At 36.9% G+C, this 26,152-nt stretch overlaps 1 protein-coding gene across 2 annotated transcripts in view; it reads right to left on the bottom strand.

Moving 5' to 3' along the window:
- AMMECR1 (AMMECR nuclear protein 1) overlaps positions 1-26,152 on the bottom strand; it is a 136,220-nt gene that overhangs the window by 41,056 nt on the left and 69,012 nt on the right. For both annotated transcript variants that reach the window (XM_064278673.1, XM_010594685.3), the window contains exon 2: positions 25,082-25,192. In XM_064278673.1, coding sequence (XP_064134743.1) covers positions 25,082-25,192 — 111 coding nt within the window. The remainder of the gene's footprint in view (positions 1-25,081; positions 25,193-26,152) is intronic.

The raw sequence follows: 26,152 nt of genomic DNA on the forward strand, positions 1-26,152 counted from the left end.
TAAGGAGATTTTACTTTTAAGTTATGTTTGGCTTAGGCAAATATTTAAGGTAGTCGGCAAACACAGGGCATAGACCAACTGCTGGGCAGAGTGAGGGAGCCCATAGTTGGTCTAGTTCAGGAGAGTTTTTCTATGTAAAATGAAAAAGGCATAATCCATACCTGGATAAAAGCAAGCATTGGCTATTTCTTTTTTAAATTAAGAAACAAATGTGGTCATGATACAAATTGGACACTTGTCTAAAGTCGTTTCTCTGCTTAATGCTAGATGATTACAATATATTAACATTAAAATAAATACTTGCTCTTTAATTTGAAAATGGTTCTTTTTGACAATGTATCCGACAGCAACCATCCTGTCATTCTCACTAAATTTCAAGGCTCCCTTTCCCTTCAGAAAATACAAGTCAACAGCTATACCTGAAAACCTGTTGCAGTCAAGCTGATTTCAACTAATAGTGGCCCTATAGGACAGAGTAGAACTGCCCCACAGGGTTTCCAAGACTGTAATCTTTATGGAAGCAGACTGCTTACATTTTTCTGCTGAAGAGTGGCTGGTGGGTTTGAACCACTGGCCTTTTGGTTAGCAGCCAATGTGCAACCAGGGCTCCTTTGTGTACCTGAGGAGGCTTCTAAATAATTTTGCGTTATTGTCTGTTCATTTTCACTGCATTATATGAACATTGCTCAAAACTTAGTGACTCCAGCTGATACCTGGAAATGTTATTTTCTTTGTTAATGGAAATCACTGCAATGCGAGTTGTACCGTTTGACTCCAGGAAACTGCCCCCACAGGCAGCTTTGAAAGTCTAGGCAAGTCAAGGGAGCTAAGGTGTCACAGGGCACTCCTACACACAGTTCGGATGATCTCTTGGAAAGAAGTATACCAGTATAAGAGTTTCATAGTTAGGAGATCACTCATCTACAATATAAAAACAACTCTTGTAAATTGGAATCACATTCATAATACATCTGGAAAGTTCCCCAAAGGAGAAATGATTACCAAGAAGTATTGCTAAATAGATGGAAGAAAAAATGCTGACTTTTATCATAATACAAAATCCAGTCAGTTTCCATTGTACTAGACAAATCAACAGATGTACTGTTTACCTTTAAGGAAGCCTGGAATCTATTTTAATTCAGCCTTGAAACCTAGAAGTTCTTAGGTTATAAGTACAGGTAGTTAAATTCCATGACAACTGCCCACTGTTTACAAATATTTATTTTCTTTATAGATTTCTCATTCACAAAATGTATATTTGGTTAGAAAGAAGAATTTTGAGGGTTCAGCATACTTTTAAGAAATGTTTACCATCAATGTTTCTTCAAGCAAGGGGTAGCCTATAAAAATTACTGTTTATTTTCTAGGCTTTGCTTTGTAGCACGGACAAAGAGAAAATAATATCAAAGGTCTTTTTCCTCTGCTTTCTATATTACACTTATTTATTACCATATTTTATGCAAGTGACACATGCCTTCTGCATTTGTTTGCCAGCCATGCCTCCCCCACCCCTGCAAGGTATTTTCCTAAGTGTGCTACGCTAATTTTTTTACAGCAACAGGTGGAAGAGGATTGGCATGGTGGCACTTGTGAGGGTATCCCACTTGGGGAGGACATGGCCAACAAACAAGCGCAGAAGGTGTGTGTTATTTGTGTAAAAATATAATAAATCATAATAGATAGTAATATATTAAATAACATAGTCCACTACCATAAAACAATTTTAAATAAATTCTTAATTTAAAAAATCTTCAATGTTCAAATTCAGAAAAAGATAAGCCAAAGTAATTTTGACATAAAAATGCCTCTTTTACAAGCTGTGTTGCCTATCACTTCTAGTGGTATCATCTTCCTCCCATTATGTAAGAAAGAACCTTTGGAGTCATCTTCAACTCTTTCTTTTACCTTACTCCCCATGTATAGTCTTGTCTTGTTCTATTACTACCATGTATCTGTTACATGTCCTTTTTCATCTCTCCTGCTACTAACGTAATTCAGCCCCATGCATCTCTCATTTGGAGTATTTAAAATTAACCTCCTAACTGGTCTTTCTCTAATCTTATCCTTTCCATTCCATCTTATATACAGCAACCAGAGTTATCCCTGATCACCCTATTCCTCTGCTGAAAATCTTTCAACAGCAACTCATGCCTTTAGAAAAAAATCTAGTTCTAGCCTACCATTTTTTTCCCCACTGTCCTGTCTAGAGCTCAAGCCAAACAGGATTACTTACATGTTAATCTCCTTTACAAGACTACAAGTTCCTTGAGGGTAGATATCACATATTGCTCATTTTTGTAGCCCGACAATACCTAATATAGTACCTTGCTCTTAGATAAGTGTTCAATAAGTGTGGGATTGAACTGAATATACCTTGTTTCAGCCTGGCGTAATTGAGAAGCAAAGACTGTCAGGATTGATAATAAATTCTATGTTTAAGTACATAATTGCTGCATATTTAGAGAAAATACTGAATGCATCTTTCAATCAAGCTTTGACACTATAGTAACTATTCTAAGTTTGAATTACCTTATTAGGAAAATATGTAGAACGGCATGAACACTGAAATCAGTACTAATGTAATGTCTTTACTACTGTTGTACAAGTTCAAACAACAAACCACAAAGGCACTCTTTTTTTTGTTTTAAACCAGAATATAAACCCAACAACAAACAAGAAAGAATATAAAGAGGGCGATACTAGGAAACTCTGGTGGCATAGTGGCTAAAAGCTACAGCTGCTAACCAATAGGTCAGCAGTTCAAATCCACCAAGCGCTCCTTGGAAACTCTATGGGGCAGTTCTACTCTGTCCTTTAGGGTCACTATGAGTCAGAATCGACTAGATGGCAACGGATTTGGTTTTTTATTAAGCATATTAATGAAAACTAGCATTTTTTAATTTTTTTTTTTAGCTAGGAGCCACTGGGTAGAGCATTAGTTCTGAATCAATCACTACTCCTTGCTGCAGCTGGATCTGGATCTTCTCCCATTGAAGGGCTGAGTAGATTTGATGCCATTTAGCTTCCAAGTCTGACAAAATCAGAACTTGGAAATGGTCTGAGTACTGGCAATTGTTAAGCGCAGTAAATCCCTTCCCATTCTGTAATTCCCTTAAATGTTCTACATTCACAACTTTTTTGTACCAGATGTTGTGCTGAAATTAACACATTCCCATCAAACGCGCACTAATAAGAACTGCTTTGAGCAGGCTGAACATAATGATCAAAATGTTGCCAATTCCTCAATCCTTAACTCAAATCTTCTGTGGGGAAATGGGATGAGGTACTATTTTATTTGATGAATTTAAGTTTTATTTCTATACCAACACAGCCTTTCTAGGTAGTTTCATCCTTCAGCAGAAAAAAGCATCACCACCACCAGCTGCTGTGGAGTCGATTCGGACTCATGGCAACCTATGCATGTCAGAGTAGAACTGTGCCCCATAAGGTTTTCAATGGCTGGTTTTTTGAAAGTAGATCACCAGGCCTTTCTTCATAGGTACCTCTAGGTGGACTCAAATGGTCAACCTTCTGTTTAGCAGCCATTCATGTTAACTGTTTGTACCACCCAGGGCCTCAAGCATAATTAGCTAGATGTTAGTAAATGGCGCAGTATGAAGCCATGCCCTGAGCCACTCACCTGAAACTCTGGTCTTTCCAAAGTTTTCAATCATAACAGAAAAGATCTTTTCTGAAAAGCCATCACCCACTCACCCAAGCTTTTTAGGACTAGGAACTACAAACAAAATTTTACAGAAATAACCATCTCTCTCTTATGGGAACTAAAAAACTTATATGAGTAATAGTATCACTATGAATATAGAGGTCCTTTATGAAACAATTCCAATAAGCAGCTTCATGGCACCATCTCTTAAATATGCTCGTAAACTGCAATTGTGCACTGTAGGTAACAGGCATTAAATAACATCCTCATTTCTTTTCTTCAGGCTATTTCTGTTTCTCATTCATCTCATTTGTAGAACTAGCATATACAGGTAGTCCCTGATTTACAATAGGGTTCAGTTCTGATGACTCCATTATAAGTTGGTTCTGACACGAGTTAATACCTTTTTTTAACAGTTTTCATTATTATCGCCTTTTATTATCAGTATCTTTATAAATCAGATCTTTATTTGTCTTTGGTTGTTGGAAACATTACATTTAAACTTACAGATATGATGACATCAGAAAGCTACATGCTGCAACATTGTATGTAGTACATATCACTAAGGATTAGATTATGAAAAAAAAAAAAAGGACAGTTGCAAGTGTGGTTTGTCCTAACTGGAATATGTCATAAGTCAGGGACTACCTGTATAGGCTTTTCTATGGGAGCACATTTTAAACTTTTATTTCAGTTGTTTCATTTCCATGATAGTAAAACTTAACAGGTGCAATTAGACTATCCCAATATTTTGTCTACCTAAAGTTTCCCACGAGAATTAAGTCTTCATGTTCTTTATTAAATGACACCTGATGCAGTTATGAAGCAAATAATAAGTAAAAATTCTCCCAATTTAAAATTAGAAAGAGAAAACAGAATACAGGTATGTCTCACCTTAGGTTACATCTAACCCCAGACCACTGCCGTCGAGTTGATTCTGACTCATAGCAACACTTTAGAACAGAGTAGAACTGCCCTATAGGGTTTCCAAGGCTGTAAATCTTTACAGAGGCAGACTGCCACATCCTTTTCCAGTGGAGCGGTTGGTAGGCTTGAACCGCCAACCTTTTGGTTAGCAGCTGAGCACTTTAACCACTGCATCACCAGGGCTCCTAGGTTATATTTAGGCCCCCCCAAATGAAATCATTTTTGTAAATGAATTTTATTTTCTATGACTGACATTTTCAGAGATGCTTTAAGCTTCATTTCTTGCTCCCCTTGCATAGGCTGTGGCTTCTAACACTTTCTTTAATTTCTGATCACCTTTACCCATCTTCCCACATCTAGTAAACAAATACTTCAGTATACTAAGGGAGCTAACTCTCTTATTCAGGCATTTATTTTGATCTATGCCTAATCCCTCATAGCTACTTAGGGGATACAAAGATGTGAAGAATTTAGCTCAGGTCCTAGTCAAAATAGGGACGACAACCATGTAAGAAACTGTAACTACTCTGCAAGGCAAGATAAAGTGCTGAAACAGAGGCACCAGCAGTGTGTTATGAGCATACGAAAGAAAAAGCCTTAACTCTAGAGGTTTGGGGTAATCCCTGGGTAAATCCTTTAGGAAACAGAACAATCTGCAATGTGAAACTGTAGAGCCATAAGCATTTACTAATATATCTGCTTTGAAATTTTTTCTTTTTCTTCCTAGAAGGTTCTCTGAGTCTTGAACTCAAAATGAGATCCACCCTAGACAAGAGATCCAACAGCAGCAATCGACTCTGACATTCAACTATTTGGCAGAATTCCTGTTCTACCATACCCCGTTCACCTTTTCCTCCTCCCTCTTCAGCCTGTGACTTACTGCTACAAATGACAAATGACATTTAAGTGTATTGTTTGGCCTCACTAACATCCCAGAGACTAAAAATGCCACTAATTTCTGGGCTACTAGCATCTCCAGTAATTTGCTTGGTTTTCTTTCACTGTATCATTAATTTGCCATGTTGCCAGGATGAGTTTTTGGTATGTGGGTTTTGAATATGTAAAATGACAATGTCTTAGGCTGGCAAGATTCTTTGAAATCCTATTAAGAAACATGTGACACAGACAATGTACCAACACTGCTATTAATTTTATTATAATTAATAGGCAGTATATGAATTTTTTTATATGAATAAGAGGAAACGCTGGTGCCGTAGTGGTTAAGGGCTATGGCTGCTAACCAAAGGGTCGCAGTTCAAATCCACCAGGCGCTCCTTGGAAACTCTATGGGGCAGTTCTACTCTGTCCTATAAGGTCGCTTTGAGTCAGAATCGACTCGACGGCCCTGGGTTTAGTTTTGGTTGGTTTATATGAATCAGAAAGGAGCTCTGGTGATGCAGTGGTTAGGGTACTCAACTGCTACCTGAAAGGTCAGCAGTTCAAAACCACCAGCCACTCTGCGGGAGGAAGATGTGGCAGTATGCTCCTGTAGAGATTTACAGCCTTGGAAACCCTATGGGGTCGCAATGAGTCGGAATCGACTCCACGACACTGGGTATATGAATAACAGGAGCCCTGGTGGTGCACTAGTTAAGAGCTCAGCTCCTAACTAAATGGTTGGCAGTTCAAATTAACCAGCTGCTCCTTGAAAACACTATGGGGCTGTTCTACTCCGACCTATAGGGTTGCTATGATTCAGAATCGACTCAACAGCAATGGGTTTGGTTTTTGGTTTATATGAATAAGAAATCTGAAAGGTATTTTCACTGTAAGATTTAAAAATACCTATCACAGCAACTGGTTTCCAATGATGTATTATTATTTGTTTCAGACAAATAAAAAACAGTTTTTAAATGGATTTAGGGACAATAACAGGAGATATTCAGCAACACCTATGGTTCTAAAGTTTTCACTGCTATTTGCCTCAAAATTCAAAAACATAATGAATACATGAAAAGACTTGTATACAATTAAAAAAAAATCTTCCTTGCCTTTCGAATACTCCAATATTCCAAAATCCAGCTTCAGTAAAAACAGAGGCATAATCTGGGTAATTTTATTACTTTTTGAAAACCCTATAATTATAATAAATCTAAGTATAGTAAAATGGATACTGTCTATGGCCAAATACATACAATTCCTTTCCAGGATTCCTTTTTTATTTTTTTTGGTCTGGAATTCCCTTTTCATTTCTATGAGAAAAATCTTAGTTGTGAATATATTTGTCCTCCATTTATATAGTTATCTCTTGTTTTATAGTAAGTTGCACCAAGAAACTTCAAATTGTAAACATGAAGGTAAGGTAATAAATTGGGTCTAAATTTGCCTAGAAATCTGGAATTTGTTTCCTTAACTATAATTTCTAAGGAACCAACTAACTTCATATTCGCAAAATGGTGTCTCCCTTTTGATCAGTTGTAGAGAAGAGGAAAGCCAGGGCTTTTATTTATAGTCCCTTTATGATGAATCCTTCCCTAAGCCCCTCAAAAGTCGTAATAGATTTCTGAGGGTAATACCTGGCTAGAAACCTGAAGGCTGAACTAGTATTCCATGCAAACTTGCTGATGTTAAATGCTGATGTTGTGCAGAAAGAAATCAAAGCTTGGGCAATGTGTATCCCTGAGAAGATGATAAATTCTGATGGGAGTATGGGAATTCAGAAACACTAAACTGGACTGGGGGGATAACGGTGAAGAAAAAAAAGACACACTGAAGGGGAGAGTTCCACAAGATTCTAAAAGGGAAGAGAACCCAGGACAAGTTGAGCAAGACTGGAATTAACAGACTGGAGTTATAAGAGAGATTTTGGGAAATAGAGTTAAGAAACCGAGTCCCCAAATGCAGAGAAAGGTTATTCAATGACAGTTTTCTGAGAGCTGTGACCAGGGGATACCAGTTAAGTTAGTAAAGAAAATGGCTATAAGAAATTTCACAGGAGAAGGGGGAATGAATGGTGTTACTGGTTGGGAACACAGGCTTTGGAGTCAGGCAGATTAGGGTTCAAATTCAGGTACTGTCACATTTTAGCTGCCATTTAGCAAGTTACTTAACCTTGCTATGCCCTGTTTTTCTCCAACTGTACTGTGAGTGCAATACCTTCACCTTGATGTGGTTGGTGAAAAGATTAAATGAGGTAACTTATACAAAATACTTAGGATAGGGCCAACACAAAAACAAAACAGCAGTTATTACTATAATTAAGAACAATAACCAGTACTATGTTGGAGGCATGTTTGAAGAAAAGGGAAATCTAAGATAGTAACAGAATGAACTTAAGACTTTGTTTTGGGTTTCTCTAACACTGATATTCTTTTACTCCTGTAATTCTGGTTGAAGAAAAAAGCAAATAAATTGTTCTAAAACTATTCTTCGTTTCACAGGAATATGCCAAAAACTTGAAACAAGGCAAGTAACTTGGGAGTAAGTCTCGTTACAAAATGATAAGAGTTCCTTGAAGACGTATGCTTAACAGAAAACCAAACCATAAATTTATGTACTTTATTTTTCTATTGTGGAAATTGTACCGCAAGTCCTAAGAAATGCCAGGAGACCTGTGTTCTAACTCTAGTTCCAACTTTGATAAATTGTTTGGGGGTGGATGGGGCAGCATTCTAAAAAATCTAGAACCAGTTCTATCTTGGAATCTCTGGGCTTTCTGACTCTGCCAATTCTAGAAGTTTAATGTAGGCAGTGAAAGAAGTTGTGATGGCAGCAGCTTCAAAGGTTTCAGTAGTAAGGGGTCAGTTAAAATTGTTATGAGTGGGTGGAAGGGAGTCAGTTGGAGAACTGTGTATCTGTCTTACCACTCTTAAACTTCTGAAGACTCAGATATTACTCAGAGGGAAAGTTTAACCACAGCTGGTTAATGTGGCTTTCCCTAAAGAATCAAGTGCTAAATACAGGCAATCTTTGACTTCTGGCACTTCAACTAAAGCTATGTGGTCACTGTAGTTGTGGCAACGGGTTTAGAGACATCTGAAAATGAAATGGGTTGCTGAACTGGTAGTGAGTTCCAAGTCAATGAAAATATTCTGATAGACACTAGACGTCCGCTTCTTGGGAGACTGTAAAAGAGATTAAAGTATCTGATAGGGGTTAGACTAGAGGACTTCTAAGAATCCCTCCCAACTCTGTGGTTCCATGGAAAGCATCAATTCACATTATTGTGCCTCTTCAATCACTTATAGCACTTAAAACAAGAATCCAACCTTATGCTAATCTGCTTTCTAAAGTGTTCTGTATAAGGATCCCTCTTCCTTGGTTCAGTGTAACTCCACTTGGCCTTAAACCACCCATATCACTACTAATCAGCATCAGCAACTCCTACTAAGTACCCTGGCAGCAAGAAAGGTGACAAAAGTAAGCTCCTAGAAGCAGACAGAAAGGGAGGAGAGTAAAAATGGTTATCAGGATCAAGTAAAGTTGCTACAAAGTAATGATGCTGGTTTTGTTTATTTGCTTTGGTGTGGCTTGGTAAGCTACTGCTGGGTGCAATTTCAAAAGGAAGACACAAACATGTAAGGTTAATAATTACAAAACAGTGTGTTAAGTGTTATAATAGAGGTCTGAACACAGTGCTGTGGGAACACAAAGTCTGACCCATCTTGCTGGGGAGTGTCAAGGAATGCTCACAGAGGAAGTAGCCAGCAAGCTGAGTCTTGAAGGATGAGTAGGAGTTGACTGGGTGGAGATGGGGAGAGGCATGGTCGGCAGAGAGAACACGTTCAAAGCCAGAGAGACATTAAAGAATATATTTGAGAAGCGGTGGATAATCGTGCATGGCTAGAGTATGATGTTACGGCCACACTGTAAAGGGCCTTGTATGTCATGCTTCCTAAGAAGTACTGATTTTCCTCTGGGGCAATGGGAAGTAACCAGAGCTCTCTTAAGCGGGAGAGTGACATAGATTTGTGTCATGAAGATAACTCTGGTGACTGGTGTAGAATGATTTCGAGGGGAAGCAGGGAAACCAGTGAGCCAGAATGAGAACCTAGACTAAGGCAGTGGCAGTGTGGCTAGAGAGGAGAGAATGGATTTAAGAGACATCTGGGAGACAGAACCAACAGGAAATGTCGACTAATACAATAGTATTATGTTCAATGGTCAGTTTTATGTATTTTTTTTTAAGGATTACACATATAGAAATGAGATGATGACTGACCACAGGGTTGCTGAATATTTTTGCATGGTGCTTGTTTACTTTCATATTATGAAATACCTGCTAACCCACATGTGTCTAAAAGAAAAAGAACAATTGAAATTGCTACAAAAATATTTTTAAATTTCATTTATCTCAGCTATTCTCACTACTTAATTTCTTTCTGCAGTAGAAATATAAACATTTACTAAGTGCCTAGTATGAGCCAGATACTTTACACACATACATCTCTTAATCCTCACAACAAATCTAACAGGTTGGCATTATACCCATTTTACAGATGAGGAAAACAAGATCCAGAGAAGTTAAGTAACTTGCTTAAAGTCACAAAACTAAGAATTGTCATATCTAGGACTGGAATCCCAGTATGGCTGACTCTAAAGCCCATGGTCTTTTAACTCACACTACCTCTGTACTTAAAAAGCAAATATCAAAAAAATTTTTAATAAAATTAAAAGAGCAAATATCACTAATATAAAAATGACTTCATCATTGTAATATTCTAGCTACTTTCGTGAATATTTGAAAATGTCCCTGACAAAAATGATTTTTAAAAAGAAATGCGATGTCCTTTAATGTCAAACAAACAAACAAAAAAATGCATTCCATATGCTCTCAATGAAAACGATCATAGAAATCATCCACAAAAACACCAGATAATTTCAAATCTGGGTAAAAGAGTAAGACAAAGGTTCATACTTTATAATTCAATTTTTCTAAATATTGATTTAAAATAAGATGTTTATTTATTCAACTAATACTTCCTGAGTGCCTACTATGTACCAGGTACCGTTTTAGGAGCTGGGGAATATTATAGCAGTCTCTGGCTTCATGCAACTTACATTTTAGTTATGGGATACTGACAGGTATATAAGTAAATCTATAGTATGCCAGGTGGTGATAAGTGCTATGGACAAAACCAGTGTTCAGATGTGGGCCTTGCTATTTTATATAGGGTGACACTAATAACATATCATTTGAGTAGAAACCTAAAGGAAGTGAGGTAGTAAGCTACGTGGATATCTGGGAGAAGACTGTTCCAGGCAGAAAGAATGGCAAGTGCAAAGACCCTGAGGAGGAACCATGCTTGGTGTGTTCAAAAAATAAGGAGGCCAGCGTGGCTAAGGCCAAGTAAGCAAAGGTGGTGTTGGGTTGTAGGAGATGAGAGGAGACGCAGGGGCAGGCAGGCAGAACACGACAGCTTTGTAAGATGTTAACTTTTACTCTGAATAATGACTGGTTTTTACTCTAGGTGAAATGGGTAGACATAAGAGAGCTTCTTGTCTCAGATATAAGGATTAACAGTGGCTAAGAAAAGTTTAGTCATTAGTCATGCCAATGGGGGTGTGTGTACCCATTTTGAATAGTAGGTTAAGTATGCTGCTCTCAGCAGTAATAAAATCTATGAAGAGGAAGATGCAACAGCAGGGGAGGGCACATATTTTCAGACAATAGACACAAACTCTAGTGAGCTGATAGATGAGGCACAGGGGCACCTCAGTACACAATAGATGACAACTTCAAAATGATGCCTTTAAAAATGTACTTTTAAAAAGAGCAATTAAATTTTATAACATATATTTACAAACCTGTGAATTTAACACAGTCATTATTCTAGCACTAAGTACTTAACGAGTGCTTCAGTGGAAATTCAGTATTACCTGAGATGGCTCCTATTCCTAACCACTGCTTTATTAGAAGTGGAAACTCAGGAAACAGGAATTAATAATTTCTCCAAGTTGTATTGAAGCCAGGCTTCCAACCGGAAATCTCCCCCTTTGTCCACAGCATTGTCAGGCCCATTGAAACCCAACCTGTGTTCTCAGTCCCACCTCCACTCCAGAGAGCTTTTTTTTCAAATGTCACATTGGATATCTTCAGAGGGCTTTTGAAAAGACTGACATTTTTTAATATTCCCATTTCTTCTTTTAGAGTCAAAGTAATCATTATAGCAGTATTATCAACTGTTGATGATATAGCTGAGTTTTTTTTGTGCTTTAGGTGAAAGTTTACAGCTCGTTAATTTCTCATTCAAAACTTTATACACATATTGTTTTGTGACATTGGTTGCAATCTCGACAATGTGACAGCATGCTTCCTCTTTCCACCCCGGGTTCCCTGTGTCCATTTGTCCAGTTCCTGTCCCTTCCTGCCTTCTCATCCTGCTTTTGGACAGGAGCTGCCCATTTGGTCTCGCATATTGATTGAACTAAGAAGCATGTTCCTTACATGCGTTACTTTTGCTTTATAGACCTGTCTAATCTTTGTTTGAAAAGTGGGTTTCAGGGATGGTTTCACATAGCTAAGGTTTGAGTACTCAAAGTGTACCATGTTGGGCATGCTGAGGTGATGAGTATTTGGTACTGAATTGCCCACATGCTCTTGTCTAATGCCCCATTGTAATCAATTACCTTAGGGTCTAGGGTGCAATCTGTAAGATGCAGCAAAGCAAAGCTAACTGATCCAAAGAGGGATTTGAACCTATTACCTCATTAGCAGTGTAAGTCTAACCAGCAGTATACAGTTATTTACTGCTCTTCATATGCAACAGAGCTCCACTCCTTTCAAAGGCTTAGAATACATCTCCAGAAATAAGTAAGCAAATAAATCACCCTTAGCTAAAGAGGAACAAAAGATCATCTTAGAAGAATGGCTTAGGTCAAAAGTAGCTGAAGAATTTAAAAGAGATTCTCTCCCCACTCCCCCATCCTCAGTGAAGGGGCAACAGTTAGAACCTCTTAAATCAGCTTTGTGAAACATATAAAGCAGAAAGCAGCTGGGAATCCAGAACGCATCTGTCAGTTTGGTGTACTGTGGTGGCTTGCATATTGCTGTGATGCTGGAAGCTAAGCCACCAGTATTTCAAATAGAAGTGGAGTCAGTCATGGTGGACAGGTTTCAGTACAGCTTCCAGACTAAGACAGATTAGGAAGAAGGACCTTCCAGTCTACTTCTGAAAAAAAAAAAGACCAATGAAAACCTTATGAACAGTAGTGGAACACTGTCTGATACAGTGCTGGAAGATGAGCCCCTCAGGTTGGAAAGCACTCAAAATACAACTGCGGAAGAGCTGCCTCTACAAAGTAGAGTCGACTTCCACGATATAGACAGAACCAAGCTTTTGGGAGGTTCATTTGCTGATGTGGCAGGACTCAAAATGAGAACAAACAGCTGCAAACACCCACTAATAATCAGAAAGTAGAATGTACGAAATATGAAACTAGGGAAATTGGAAATTGTAAAAATGACATGGAATACATAGAGATTGATTTTCTAGGCACTAGTGAGCTGAAATGAACTGGTATTGCCCATTTTGTATCAGACAATCAAATGGTCTACTATGCTGGGAATGACAAATTGAAGAGGAATGGCATTGTATTCACTGTCAAAAAGATAAGATAATATCCATACGCCGACAAGGGGAACCAATTAATATTACTATTATTCAAATTTACACAGCAGCCGCTAATGCCAAAGATGAGGAAATTGAAGATTTTTAACAACTGCTTCAGTCTGAAATTGATCAAACATGCAATCAAGATGCTTTGATAATTACTGGTGACTGGGATGCTAAAGTTTGAAAAAAAAGTGAAAAATATGGCCTTGGTAGTAGAAATGACGCTGGAGATCACAAGACAGAATTTTGCAAGACCAATAACTTATTCATTGCAAATACCTTTTTCAACAACATAAATGGTGACTATACACATGGATCTTACCTGATGGAAAACACAGGAATCAAATCAACTACATATGTGGAAAGAGACAATGGAAAAGTTCAATATAATCAAGCAGAACATGGCTAGAGGCTGACTGCAGAACAGACCATCAATTGCTCATATTCAAGTTCAAGATGAAACTGAAGAAAATCAGAGCAAGTCCACAAGAGCCAAAATATGACCTTGAGTATATCCCACCTGAATTTAGAGACCATCTCAAGAATAGATTTGACGCATTGAACACTAGTGACCGAAGACCAGACGAGTTGTGGAAGGACATCACAGACATCATACATGAAGAAAGCAAAAGGTCATTAAAAAGACAGGAAAGAAAGAAAAGACCAAAATGGATGTCAGAAGAGACTCTGAAACTTACTCTTGAACACAGAGTAGCTTAAGTGAAGGGAAGAAATAATGAAGTAAAAGAGCTGAACAGAAGATTTCAATGGGCAGCTTGAGAAGACAAAGTAAAGTATTATATTGAAATGTGCAAAGACCTGGAGTTAGAAAACCAAAAGGGAAGAACATGCTCAGCATTCCTTAAGCTTAAAGAACTAGAGAAAAAAATTCAGGCCTAAAGTTGCAATACTGAAGGATTCTATGGGCAAAATATTGAACAATGCAGGAAGCATCAAAAGAAGACGGAAGGAATACACAGAGCCACTGTAACAAAAAGAATTGGTCATGGTTCAACCATTTCAGGAAGTAGCAATATGATAACTGACAATATTGACGGAAGAAGTATAAGCTGCACTAAAGACATTGGCGAAAAACAAGGTTCCAGGAATTGACGGAATACCAATTGAGATGTTTCAACAGATGCAGCGCTGGACATGGTCACTAGGCCAAGAAATTTGGAAGACAGCTACTTGGCCAACCAAATGGAAGAGATCCATATTTGTGCCCATTCAAAAGAAAGGTGATCAACCGAATGCAGAAATTATCAAACAATATCATTAATATCACAAGCAAGTAAAATTTTGCTGAAGCTAATTCAAAAATGGTTGCCTCAGTACATTGACAAGGAATTGCCAGAAATTCAAGCCAGATTCAGAAGAGGACGTGAAACAAGGAATATCACTGCTGATGTCAGATGGATCTTGGTTGAAAACAGAGAATACCAGAAAGATGTTTACCTGTGTTTTATTGACTATGCAAAGGCATTCGACTGTGTGGATCATAACAAATTATGGATAACATTACAAAGAATGGGAATTCCAGAACACTTAATTTTGCTCATGAGGAACCTTTATATAGATTAAGAGGCAATCGTGTGAACAGAACAAGGGGATACAGCATGTTTTAAAATCAGGAAAGGTGTGCGTCAGGGTTATATCCTCTCACCATACTTATTCAATCTGTGTGCTGAGCAAATAATCCAAGAAGCTGGACTACATGAATAAGAATGTGGCATCAGGATTGGTGGAAGACTCATTAACAACCTGCAATATGCAGATGACACAACCTCGTCTGCTGAAAGTGAAGAGGACTTGAAGCACTTACTGATGAAGACCAAAGACAAGCCTTCAGCATGGATTATACCTAAACATAAAGAAAACAAAAATCCTCCGAACTGGACCATTAAGCAACATCATGACAAATGGAGAAAAGCCTGAAATTGTCAAGGATTTCATTTTACTTGGATCCACAATCAACGCCCACGGAAGCAGCGGTCGAGAAATCAAATGATGCATTGCACTGGGCAAATCTGCTGCAAAAGACCTCTTTAAAATGTTGAAAAGCAAAGATGTCACTTTTGAGGACTAAGGTGTGTCTGACCCAAGCCAGGATCTTTTCAGTCACCTCATATGCATGAGAAAGCTGGACAATGAATAAGAAAAACCAAAGAAGAATTGATGTCTTTGAATTATGGTGTCAGTGAAGAATACTGACTATACCATGGACTTCTAAAAGAATTAACAAACCTGTCTTGGAAGAAGTACAGCCAGAATGCTCCTTAGAAGCAAAGATGACAAGACTTTGTACTTTGGACTTTGGACACGTTATCAGGAGGGAGCAGTCCCTGGAAAAGAACATCATGTCCGGTAAGGTACAGGGTTGGTGAAAAAGATGATCCTTAAGGAGATGGACTGACACAGCGGCTGCAACAATGGGCTTAAACATAGCAACAATTGTGAGGATGGTGCGGAACCAGGCAGTGTTCATTCTATTGTGCATAGGGTCGCTGTGAGTCAGAACCAACTCTATGGCACCTAACAACAACAGTTGGGTCCAGCAACAGGAAGTTGAGTTCTGGGCAATCCTTTTAATCAAAGTTTCTGAACAACTTTTTTTTGTGGCCTTTTCTAATGTTCTCTTTCACTGCTAGAAAGGACACAACAGTTGGCTTTTCAGTATAGAAAAAAAGAAATGAGGGTTAAAAGTGGGGACAATCACATACTAACCTAATGTGAACGATGAAGCCTATAGTTTCAATATGTATACTTACAGGATAATTAATTCTGTGAGTTGAGATAAAACTTTAAAATTAATAAGAATATGTTTCCTGAATATGAGCCCAATTATAAATCTGTACTTTATTAATCTAAATGTATTAGCTTATTCACTTAAAAATTTTAAATATACTGAAAAGCATACTGCATATTCTATATTAACAATTAGAGCTTCATTCCCAATGGAATGTATTAAATACTGTTTCCCATCTTTAAAAATTTCTAATACCTATAAAATTCTTATTCTAATAGGATTTTTTAAAAAGTTACCTTTCGTCTATGTTTATTCTATTTTTTATATAGTACTGTTTTTCTTTTGTTAACAAAAAGCAGCTCAGATAATATAGCTCCAGGACAAGATTTTTATATTGAATATACTTAAAAATTGAGAGAGATTATTAAAAAAATCTGGAAATTGTTTCTACAGAAAATATGATGGAGGATAAAAGGCGTTAATCTTTAAAGAACACCAAATTGTTATCAATAATATAAGGAGAATTTTCCCAAGGGCTGCTACTTTTGGGTACTCAAATTTGACGCAGTTTAAAATTTGAGGAAAGGGCAAAGATCACAGAACAGAGCTTTGTTTCTTTAGCCTTCTAAGGAAATCCTTTGAAAAGTATTTTCTCATGCTCATACCATGTCTAAAAATTTAATATAAAATTGCGGCACAAAAACATCAACATTCAATTTTTTTTAAGTACTAAATTACTAGTAACATTGTCCCCTATAAGTGGTAAACCCGTTGCTGTCCAGTCGATTCCAGCTCATACTGACCCTAGAGAACACAGCAAAACTGCCCCATTGGATTTTCTAAGCTGTAAGCCTTTATGGGAGGAGATCACCAGGTCTTTTCTCCCGTAGAGCTGCCGGTGGTTTCAAATAGCAGAACTTTTGGTTAGCAGCAGAGCACTTAACCACTGTGCCATCAGGGCTCCTTGGAAGTGGCAAAAACATATTATACGTATGATATTGTAGACAGAATAGCCACCTTGAGCATATCAATACAATGCTGTAACCTTCTCATCCTTCTGGAGCACCAAGACATAAATCTGTTCTCTTCTTCATTTAGGTCCTAATGACTCAAATGCTTTAGAAACTTATAAGTAGACGCAATATTTACTTTATAAATGTTCAGACCAAAAGGAATGTAGTTTTATATGCCTACGATATAATTTTATACCACCCCAAACATAATAATACAATATTTGTGCTTAATTTATCTTTTCCATTTCAGTCTGTCATCTGAAAAAAAACGAAGAATATTTCAGGCAATGATTCTCAGGAAGGTATCTGTTTACTATACTGAAAATATGAATTCATTTCAATAGGACAGAAGGAAAAGAGAATCTCAACTATTAAAAAAAAGTAAAAATTTTTTTTTACTTTACATTTTATTTTTCTTCATCTATCAGGCATCAGGGCTATACTCCAGGTCTTTGAACTGGTTTTACCTGGTTCAGCCATGACCAATGAAGCTACACCAGAACAGATGCAAATTTTTAAAATTTGGGTGAACCAGAACCATAACTGGAACTGGAAAAATTACAGGTCGAAGCCATGTAAGAAACTTAATCTACCTCTTAGAAAAACAAATCTTTTGCCTGTCGCATTTTGCCCAGAGTCGGAAATAGTGGTGCCCCACTCAAAGATGGCGGCCGACCATGGCGCTTTGAATGTGTGTCACTCTCCTCAGTCCTGACAATAATCCAGTCTCCACACATCAGGCTCCTGAAAGGGCTCCTCGCTAGGCCTCTTCCATGTCTCCCATTCCAGGGCTTCAATCCATAACTTTTCACATTCCAGTTATGGTTCAGGATCACCCAAATTTTAAAAATTCAGGGCTAATCCAGTTTTGCTCTATCAGACATGACTGAGCCGGTTTGAACCAGTGCCAAGCCCTCCTATACTCCATCTTGATTCTAGCTATTGTTTGGTAATGTGTGTGTGTCCTTGTAGGGGTGTGGGTGTGTGTGTGTGTGTGTGTGTGTGTGTGTGGCCCTGTGTGTGCGTGCACGTGTGCGCATGAGTGCGCATACCCGTCTGTAAGTATATTCTATTTCTTAAGTTTAATTTTTTTTCTATTTTAAGTTCATTTTCCTCTTGAAAATATGTTACTAACCTTTCAAAATAGCCAACGCCTTGTACAACTTCGACTCGACAGCAGTGGGTTTGGTTTTGGGTTGTACAACTTTGATAATAATGATTTATACACATCCCAGAAAGTTTGACTTTTTTTTGCCTATGTCAAATAAAAAAACAAACAAAAAAGTGGTATAAAATGTTGTGCTTTGCTCAAAGTGAACTAGGGATGGGCCAAATGAAATAATTCCATAAATGGCTTTAAATATATTTCTGCTTTTGTTATAGCCATATAGTAACTCTTTATCCAGTATTACTCCCTCTGCCTCTTAGGCAAAAATCAATTTTACTGGGGCTTTAATTATTTATATAACCTCTTATTTTGGGGGGGGGTTTATCTCGTCTACAATATTATAAACTCCTTAAGTCAAAATTTAGACCAGATTTGCAGGATGAACTGGTTAAAGATGATTAGAAGGGGGAAACAGCAGCCTCCTAGGAGCAAAGTTGGAAATCTTAGGTGTTGCAGTGGTTAAGTGCTATGGCTGCTAACGAGAAGGTCAGCAGTTTGAATTCACCAGGCGCTCCTTGGAAACTCTATGGGGCAGTTCTGTTCTGTCCTATAGAGCTGCCATGAGTCGGAACCGACTCGATGGCAATGGGTTTTTTTAGGAGCAAAGTCGTAAGATTAAGTTTATGGACAGATATAAGAGTAGAGTCAGTTTCTTGTAGTTTACTCTGTGACGATCAAACTCAACAACCAAGAGCCTTGACACTGCAAAAGCCCATTTTCAGCTTCTCTCACACCTTCTCCTTTTTACAGATAGCCTTTTCTGTCTAAAGGCATTGTGTCTATGGCTCTTAATTCAAAGCACCAGGGGATTCCAACTGGAGACTCTGAAGAAAAATGTGATAAGGAATTAGAATCTGATATATTCACTACACTTAATTTCTGTGACAGTGGGTGCTCTATGAATTCAGACAATTCTTTATAATTTAAGATCCATTACCCATACCAGGAGCCCTGGTAGTACAGTAGTTAAGAAGAGCCGGTATGCTAACCAAAAGGTGGGCAGTTCAAATCCCCCAGGAGCTTCTTAGAAACCCGATGGAACAGTTCTACTCTGTTCTACTCTGTCCTATAATCAACTCGACGGCAAGGGTTTTTTTTTTTTTTTTTTTACCCATACTAAGAATGGTTCTTGCTCTCGTTCTGCATTCTGCTGGCCATCGTTTGGCCTCATCTCTGCGCATTAGGACAACCATGGGCTAATAAAGGAGTACATTAAACTAGTGGTTAAACTGAGGATTCCAGATTTCCGTAGATTATATTTAGCTATGCTATTCTATGGATGGAGCCCTGGTGGCAAGTGGTTAAGAGCTACGGTACACTATGGCTGCTAAGCAAAAGGTCAGCAGTTTGAATCCACCAGCTGCTCCTTGAAAATCCTATGGAGCAGTTCTACTCTGTCCTATAGGGTTGCTATGAGTCAGAATCAACTCGACGGCAGTGATTGGGTTTGGTTTAATTCTATGGATAATTTTGAGTAAAGAACATGTACTAATAACCTAGGTTCCAAACTAGACCTTAAATTAAATGCTCATAAAATCTGATATTTAATTTCTCATTTGGTATTTTATACACTGAAACTATCAAATTAGGTATAAATTTTGGGAGTCAGGCCACCCTACCCTTTTGTAAAAAGGCAACAAAATGTAGGTTGTAAATTAAGCTAATTAATTTTTATATAATGTTTTTGATACATCTAATTTATTTCTCCAAAAAGCATTCTTTAGCCAGGAGTCTTGCCACAGACACTTGCCAAATATAGTCTGGCCTTAGCGTCTCCAGGATGAGCTTCCATGACAATAGTGTACAGTCAGAAGTGACTCATGTACAGCTTTTCTTTTCATAAGAAAGATCAATCTGGGTAATGCTACCATGAAGACTAATTATTAAACAAGAGAGGCACAAAGAAAGAGACAGAGAACTTGTTTAAACTACTCACAATGAGCCAAGTATAGTTACCTGAAATAATCAAGAATAAGAATTATTACAAAGTTGTCCACTCGGATGGGGGAAATATAATTATACTGCTTATAAGATTTTAAAGTCATACTGCTTTAGAAAAACACCACCAGATTATAACACCAAAATATAAAAGTAATAACGTGGGTTTAACTATTTTCGATATCTCAAAAAGCCTATTAGAAAATAAACATTTCTAACCTACTAACAATCTTTCACTCACTCACTCACTCACAATAAAACAACACTAAAACAAAACACATTACCTTTTATGTGGTCACCCTGTTCCTTAGAAAAGAATAAACCTCTATTGCTAATTTCTCAGAATTAAGCACCGCAATAAAAGCCACATAGTTCAGAATCAAGCTCCCCTACCTGCATAGTTATTTCACTGCCAAGAGGTCTAAGTACAACACAAAAAGCTAGAAGATCGTCTTTTAAATGTGGTGATAGACCACATTCCAGTTTTACTAAACAAGAACACATCAATCACTTACATACTCTAGAAAAATTACTACCAACTTGAATTTCCATAAAGAAATAGATCTGCGCTTTGCGAGACAATTAACCAAAATTTTAAGCAATATTCTTCGACTAAGATGCTTCTGTTCATCAATATTAGTCTTAATTCTCTTCTCCATAAAAGTATGTTATCTAAGTACTAAAACAGAGAAAACAAATCAGTGTCTGCTTTCTAACACGCAAAACCCATAAATGCACGTAAGAAATTATTCTTCTTAACTGGGACAAAGAATACCTCTAGTCTGAAGTCTTGTTGTTCGGTACCCTTGAGTTGATTCTGACTCATACTGATCCAATGTGATGGAGTAGAACTGCCCCACAGGGCTTCCTAGGCTGTAATCTTTACAGAAGCAGATCGCTAGGTCTTTTCTCCTGTGAAGCTGCTGGGTGGGTTTGAACCGTCAACCTTTCGGTTAGCAGCTGGGCGTTTAACCATTGCGCCACCAAGGGCTCCTTCTCTGAAGTCTTAGCCAATGATAAATACAGTGATTTGTGGACTTTAGTTTGTCACCCGTTTCTATGGATAGACTTCTACCAGTAATTCTGAGCTCTCCAGTCCTGCTTCTTATTTGCTATAATCTTTCCTGCTTTGACACAGAGTTTCCAAGTATAGGAAAAGAACAATCTGTTTAATAGCAGCACATTAAAATTCTCACAAAGTTTTCATGCTATCTACATAGAAGCTATGACTTTTTATAATTGCAAGGGAATTCTCAGTCTGTAAGGTTTTTTTTTTTCAATCTAAAATAAATAAAAAATTAGGACAGCATACAACTTGATGACAAGTATTTTAATTTTAAGACAGTGTGTTTACAAATACTTAAGAGCTCAGCTGCTAACCAAAAGTCAGCAGTTTGAATCCACCAACTGCTCCTTGGAAACCCTATCAGGCAGTTTTTTCTACTATGTCCTATGGGGTCGCTATGAGTTGGAATCGACTCCATGGCAATGGGTTTTTGTTGTGGTGGTTGTTAATCCAGGATAGGCTTTTCATTTAAAAAGTTGTTGCTAATTTTTTAACTTGGGTTTTAGAGATTAAGGGCCACAAGCAAGCTAGATAAATGTCTCCTATAAAGTGATCAGCTTTCTAAAAGAAGAAAGGATATAGTTGAGCAGCCTTCTGATTGATCACAGGTGAAGACAGTGAATAACCAGATATTCTAATTTTGTTAAATACGCCTATACCTGGAAAGTCTTTAATTTCACTGTTTGTTTCATTTTCTCCTTTCCTTTTACCCCCAACTCTCTAAATTCATTTGATCCCATTTGTACATTTTGTGATTTATGGGTCTTTAAGAATGAAAAGACCAGAATCCAAGATTCACCAATTGTTATGTTCTGAAATATTACATTATTCTTCAAGCCTAGGCTACTGTCTACACGCAGCCAAAGGATACAACTTTGTATCACACAGTAATATACTTGTGTAATAGGTATTATCTTTACATAATATTAATCCAAGTCCATTTTTTCTAAATAGTTTATACAGCCCTGAGCATATACTTTGTATAATCTCATCTACAGATTTTCTAGAGTTTCAAATAACATTCCAAAATTTCAGTCTTAACTCTTAACTAGAATTTTTGAAGAAATATTAACTATGATTTACAAAATATTATAGTAACCTGCTTTTGAGTTCATTGTTTTCATGATGAAGCAGCAAAACATAAATTCTCCGTAATTTAAGTAGTTGTATACATAACACACAGTGATAATTCAAATCATATGTTTAACTTCAATTTTTATGTACCAGTGAAGTTAAAAAAATTCCTTCAAGTGTTATGACATAAAGACTAGATATGTTTCCAAACTGTCAACTGCTAAGCTTATGCCCATCAGAAAAATTTGTGTTTTATCTGGAATGTGCCAGTCAAAATCATGGACTTTGCAGTCAGATGGTCTGAGTTTGAATTCTGGCTCTACTACTTACTAGATGTGTCAATGGCCGAATTATTTAAAATCTCTACACCTCAGTTTCCTCATTTTTAAAATCGGAATATTAATACCTAAGAGTTATTGTGAGAACTATGCACACAAAACTCCTCAGCACAGTGCCTGACATGTAAGGTCTCAATAAATGGTAGCTGTTAATAATAATCATAATAACAACGACATGTAGAAATCATAAGGAAACTACTGGACAGAAAAACATTATATATTATAACTTTTTAAAGTGACATCCTCCAGGTTTTTGACTCTAAAATGAGTCCAGAAAAGAGTATTTGTATATTTTAAGATGTTTTCTTTTGTTCATCTCTTCCAAACACTTGATTCTTATTTTCATATTAAGCAAAAGAAATGAAGTCAAACAAAAATAAGAAGTAAAACCAGATATATCTATGTGTGTATGCAAACACACACACATACACACACATACCCCTCTAATATGCATTATACAATTTGAGGAAGTTGTATAGAACCATCAGGAAAAAGTTGAAAAGTAAACAGGAAGAGCTATACACTATAATGAGGCTAACAAGGTATACATACGCAGGCAAATTTCCAAGTTCAACTATCCGAACAATTCACTCAGAGTCACGCTATCATCAGAAAAATATACTGTAATGTTTTTGGTAATTACCCTAGGAGGTAGATCCATAAGTCTGGAAAAGTTAGATAGTCTCATCCCTTCTTATCAATGTAGGCAAAGAATTTCACATTTTCTTTAAAAAAAAAAACCAATTTGCTACTACAGTTACTACTATTCTAAAAATTTCTAAAGTATATAATATTTGATCATGTGATTTCTGCCACAATTTCAAGTGAAAGTGCAAAGGATTCCTATACTATCAACTCTGACTCCTCAAATACAAAATAAAATTGAAATTTTATAAGAGACTTGTGTTTCTAAAAATGTGTTCCTTGGAGCAGTAATCTCACAAGACACTGGGGTGGGAAGATAAAAGCGTTCTGCAGCGAGTTGAAATCTGAGAAATGCTGTATTCTGTGTATCTTTCTTTCAGAGATTCATAACCCAATTAATATAAAAGGTCCTTAGAAGTCCTGCAGTAAGGAGAGCTGTTTAAATTAGTTTAACCAAGGTTTCCCAAATTTATTGGGCCACAGAATTCTTTTTCCATATAATGCCAAGGAACCAGTGTTCCTCAAGACTGCTTATTTTGAAAAATGCTCAATCAATTGCTTTTGTTTAGCTATTAAAAGGGTACTTTCATATGCACCTGTCCCAAAAAAAGATATTCACTGGCAGAATTTGCTAACATCCCAAAACAAGCTTATTGTATTTCACGTCAGAAAAAAAAAATCTAACATGCCTAGACTAGCATGCATAGTATTTTTAACAAGCTGTAGTATTTCTAGAATATGTGTTTTGACCTCTTACTGCCTGTATGTTATTTGATAAAGTCCAAACTCCCAGTTTCTAATACTTGTGAAAAGCTAAGAATGAATGTGACCCTCTAAGCCACTATTTTTCCTGTTGGACTTTACTATAATCTAAGATAACCCTGTAGCTGTACACTACTTTTTTTTACTACACACTTTCAAATAGAAGACTACTAAACTCACTTACCAGCATTTTATTAACTGGTGCTATGAGCCTACACCTATGCAATTCTACAGTAAAATAATGGACATTTCACAACATTGACTCCAATGTTATTACTTCATTCCCCTAACATCCCTATTAAGTATATAGAACAAAATACTGTAATTACTACTTCACCTATGGAGGTTAAGCAACTTGCCCCCAAGTACCAATAGTCATCAGGGACCAATTTCTTGTTGGACAGACATTGCATATAGCAACTATAGAAACTATATCAGATAATCACCCTAAAATATGAACAAAAACAGGAAATTCCTTTACCAATAGCTTATTATTTGAGGAATTTTCTTCTTTTGAAATAATTTTGGAATACAATTTGCTAGAAATCTAAACTTGAATAAAAACAAATCTGATAGCATGCTAGAAAGATTTTTGTTAGTTCAGATATTAGGAACTAAGTCTTAACAACTATAATGATGTATTCATTATTTTGTCATTGTGTTTGATGAAGCAAAATAAGTAAAGCCCCAATGAATCTGGGTGAAGTTTGAATGTGAATGACTGTGCTGCCAGGCTGTGGCATTAATTTCTTCTGAGATTCTCCCTTCAATTTCAGAAGTACATAAAAAAGTACAACAAAATGTTTAAGATGAAATAGACATCAACTATTTTAAAAAGCCTAATAGGGAAGACAATGACTGTTATAGAAAGTAATAAATTTTGGTAACCCATGGATATTTGGTCATAGATTTTTAAGTTATACAAAGCAAGCTGGCCACTGGAAGGATTAAAAAAAAATACTTCAAAACATCTATGGCAGAATACACGTACTCACAGTATTTTATGATAATATATATCAATAACAATGTACTGGAGGTAAGGTAAATGGTCAAAAAGGAAAAAAATCTGATATTAAAGGAGTCAAGAACGTTAACAATTTGGTAAAGAAGTTCAAGTATCGGGTTCAAATTTCATAAACTTTTGTAAGTGTAGAAGCAGAGGTAACAAAAATTGGTCTTCACCTGGTAAGTGTGTACTCCCTGAGTCCTGAATGCAAATTCATGGCAGAAAAAGTACCTATGCATCCACGCAATCTTTTGTCTCGACCAATCTTCCATGTTACAAACAGTGGGCTGTAATGGAAGATAAAAAATATGGTTAAATCAATTCAAACAAGTATTTATTGAGTACTTACTATATGGAAGGTGAGATGTCTGAGATATAAAGACAAAAAACAGACCCTCCTCGGTGGTCTCAGAGTCTACTCCAATAGGACCACACTTAGCAACAATGATAGCTATATTTTATTGAGTGTATCCTATGTTAGGTACCATGATAAATGTCTTAAGCAAATTATTTATTTTACTGCTCATCAACAACCCTAGGAGGCTGATACTATTTTCCCTATTTTATAGATGAAGTAGTCACAGAGTTAATATATAATGAAGTAGACATTCAAACCTGGGCAGTCTTGACTAGTGTCTTAACGATCATGGTCTACTGCATGATTCTTCATTTAAACCTCAAATTATGGATTGTTTCAGAAATGTAAGTTAGAAAATTGGAATAAAAATCAACAATTTCAACAAATACTTACTGAATACATAGGGGCAAAACACGGAAATGTACTATGGGAAATACAAAGATGCCTAAAACGCAGTCATTGCTCTCTAAGAGCTAGCATAGGAGGCAGGCATGTTCACAGCTAACTATAATACAAGGCAAAAAGAAATAGGTACTATAAAGCATACCTAAAACTCCATAAATTAAGCTACTGGTATAGAAGAAAACTTCATGGAGTTTGATAATCTTCAGCTTGGCCTAGAAAAATGAGTAGGGTTTGGAGAGCAGAAGCACAGTAGCAACATCAAAACCTCTTGCTGTCAAGTTGATTCCAACTCACAGTGACCTTAGAGGAAAAAACAGAACTGCCTCCATAGGGTTTCTAAGGTTGTAAATCTTTATAGAAGCAGACTACCACATCTTTCTCCCTTCGAGTGGATAGTGGGTTCGAACCTTTCAGTTAGCAGCCAAATATTTTAACCACTGCACCACTGGGGCTCAAATAGCAACATTAAAAAAGTAACACTCTG

Source organism: Loxodonta africana, chromosome X (genome assembly GCF_030014295.1).
Source record: "Loxodonta africana isolate mLoxAfr1 chromosome X, mLoxAfr1.hap2, whole genome shotgun sequence".
In the NCBI taxonomy this organism is placed as follows: Eukaryota; Metazoa; Chordata; class Mammalia; order Proboscidea; family Elephantidae; genus Loxodonta; species Loxodonta africana.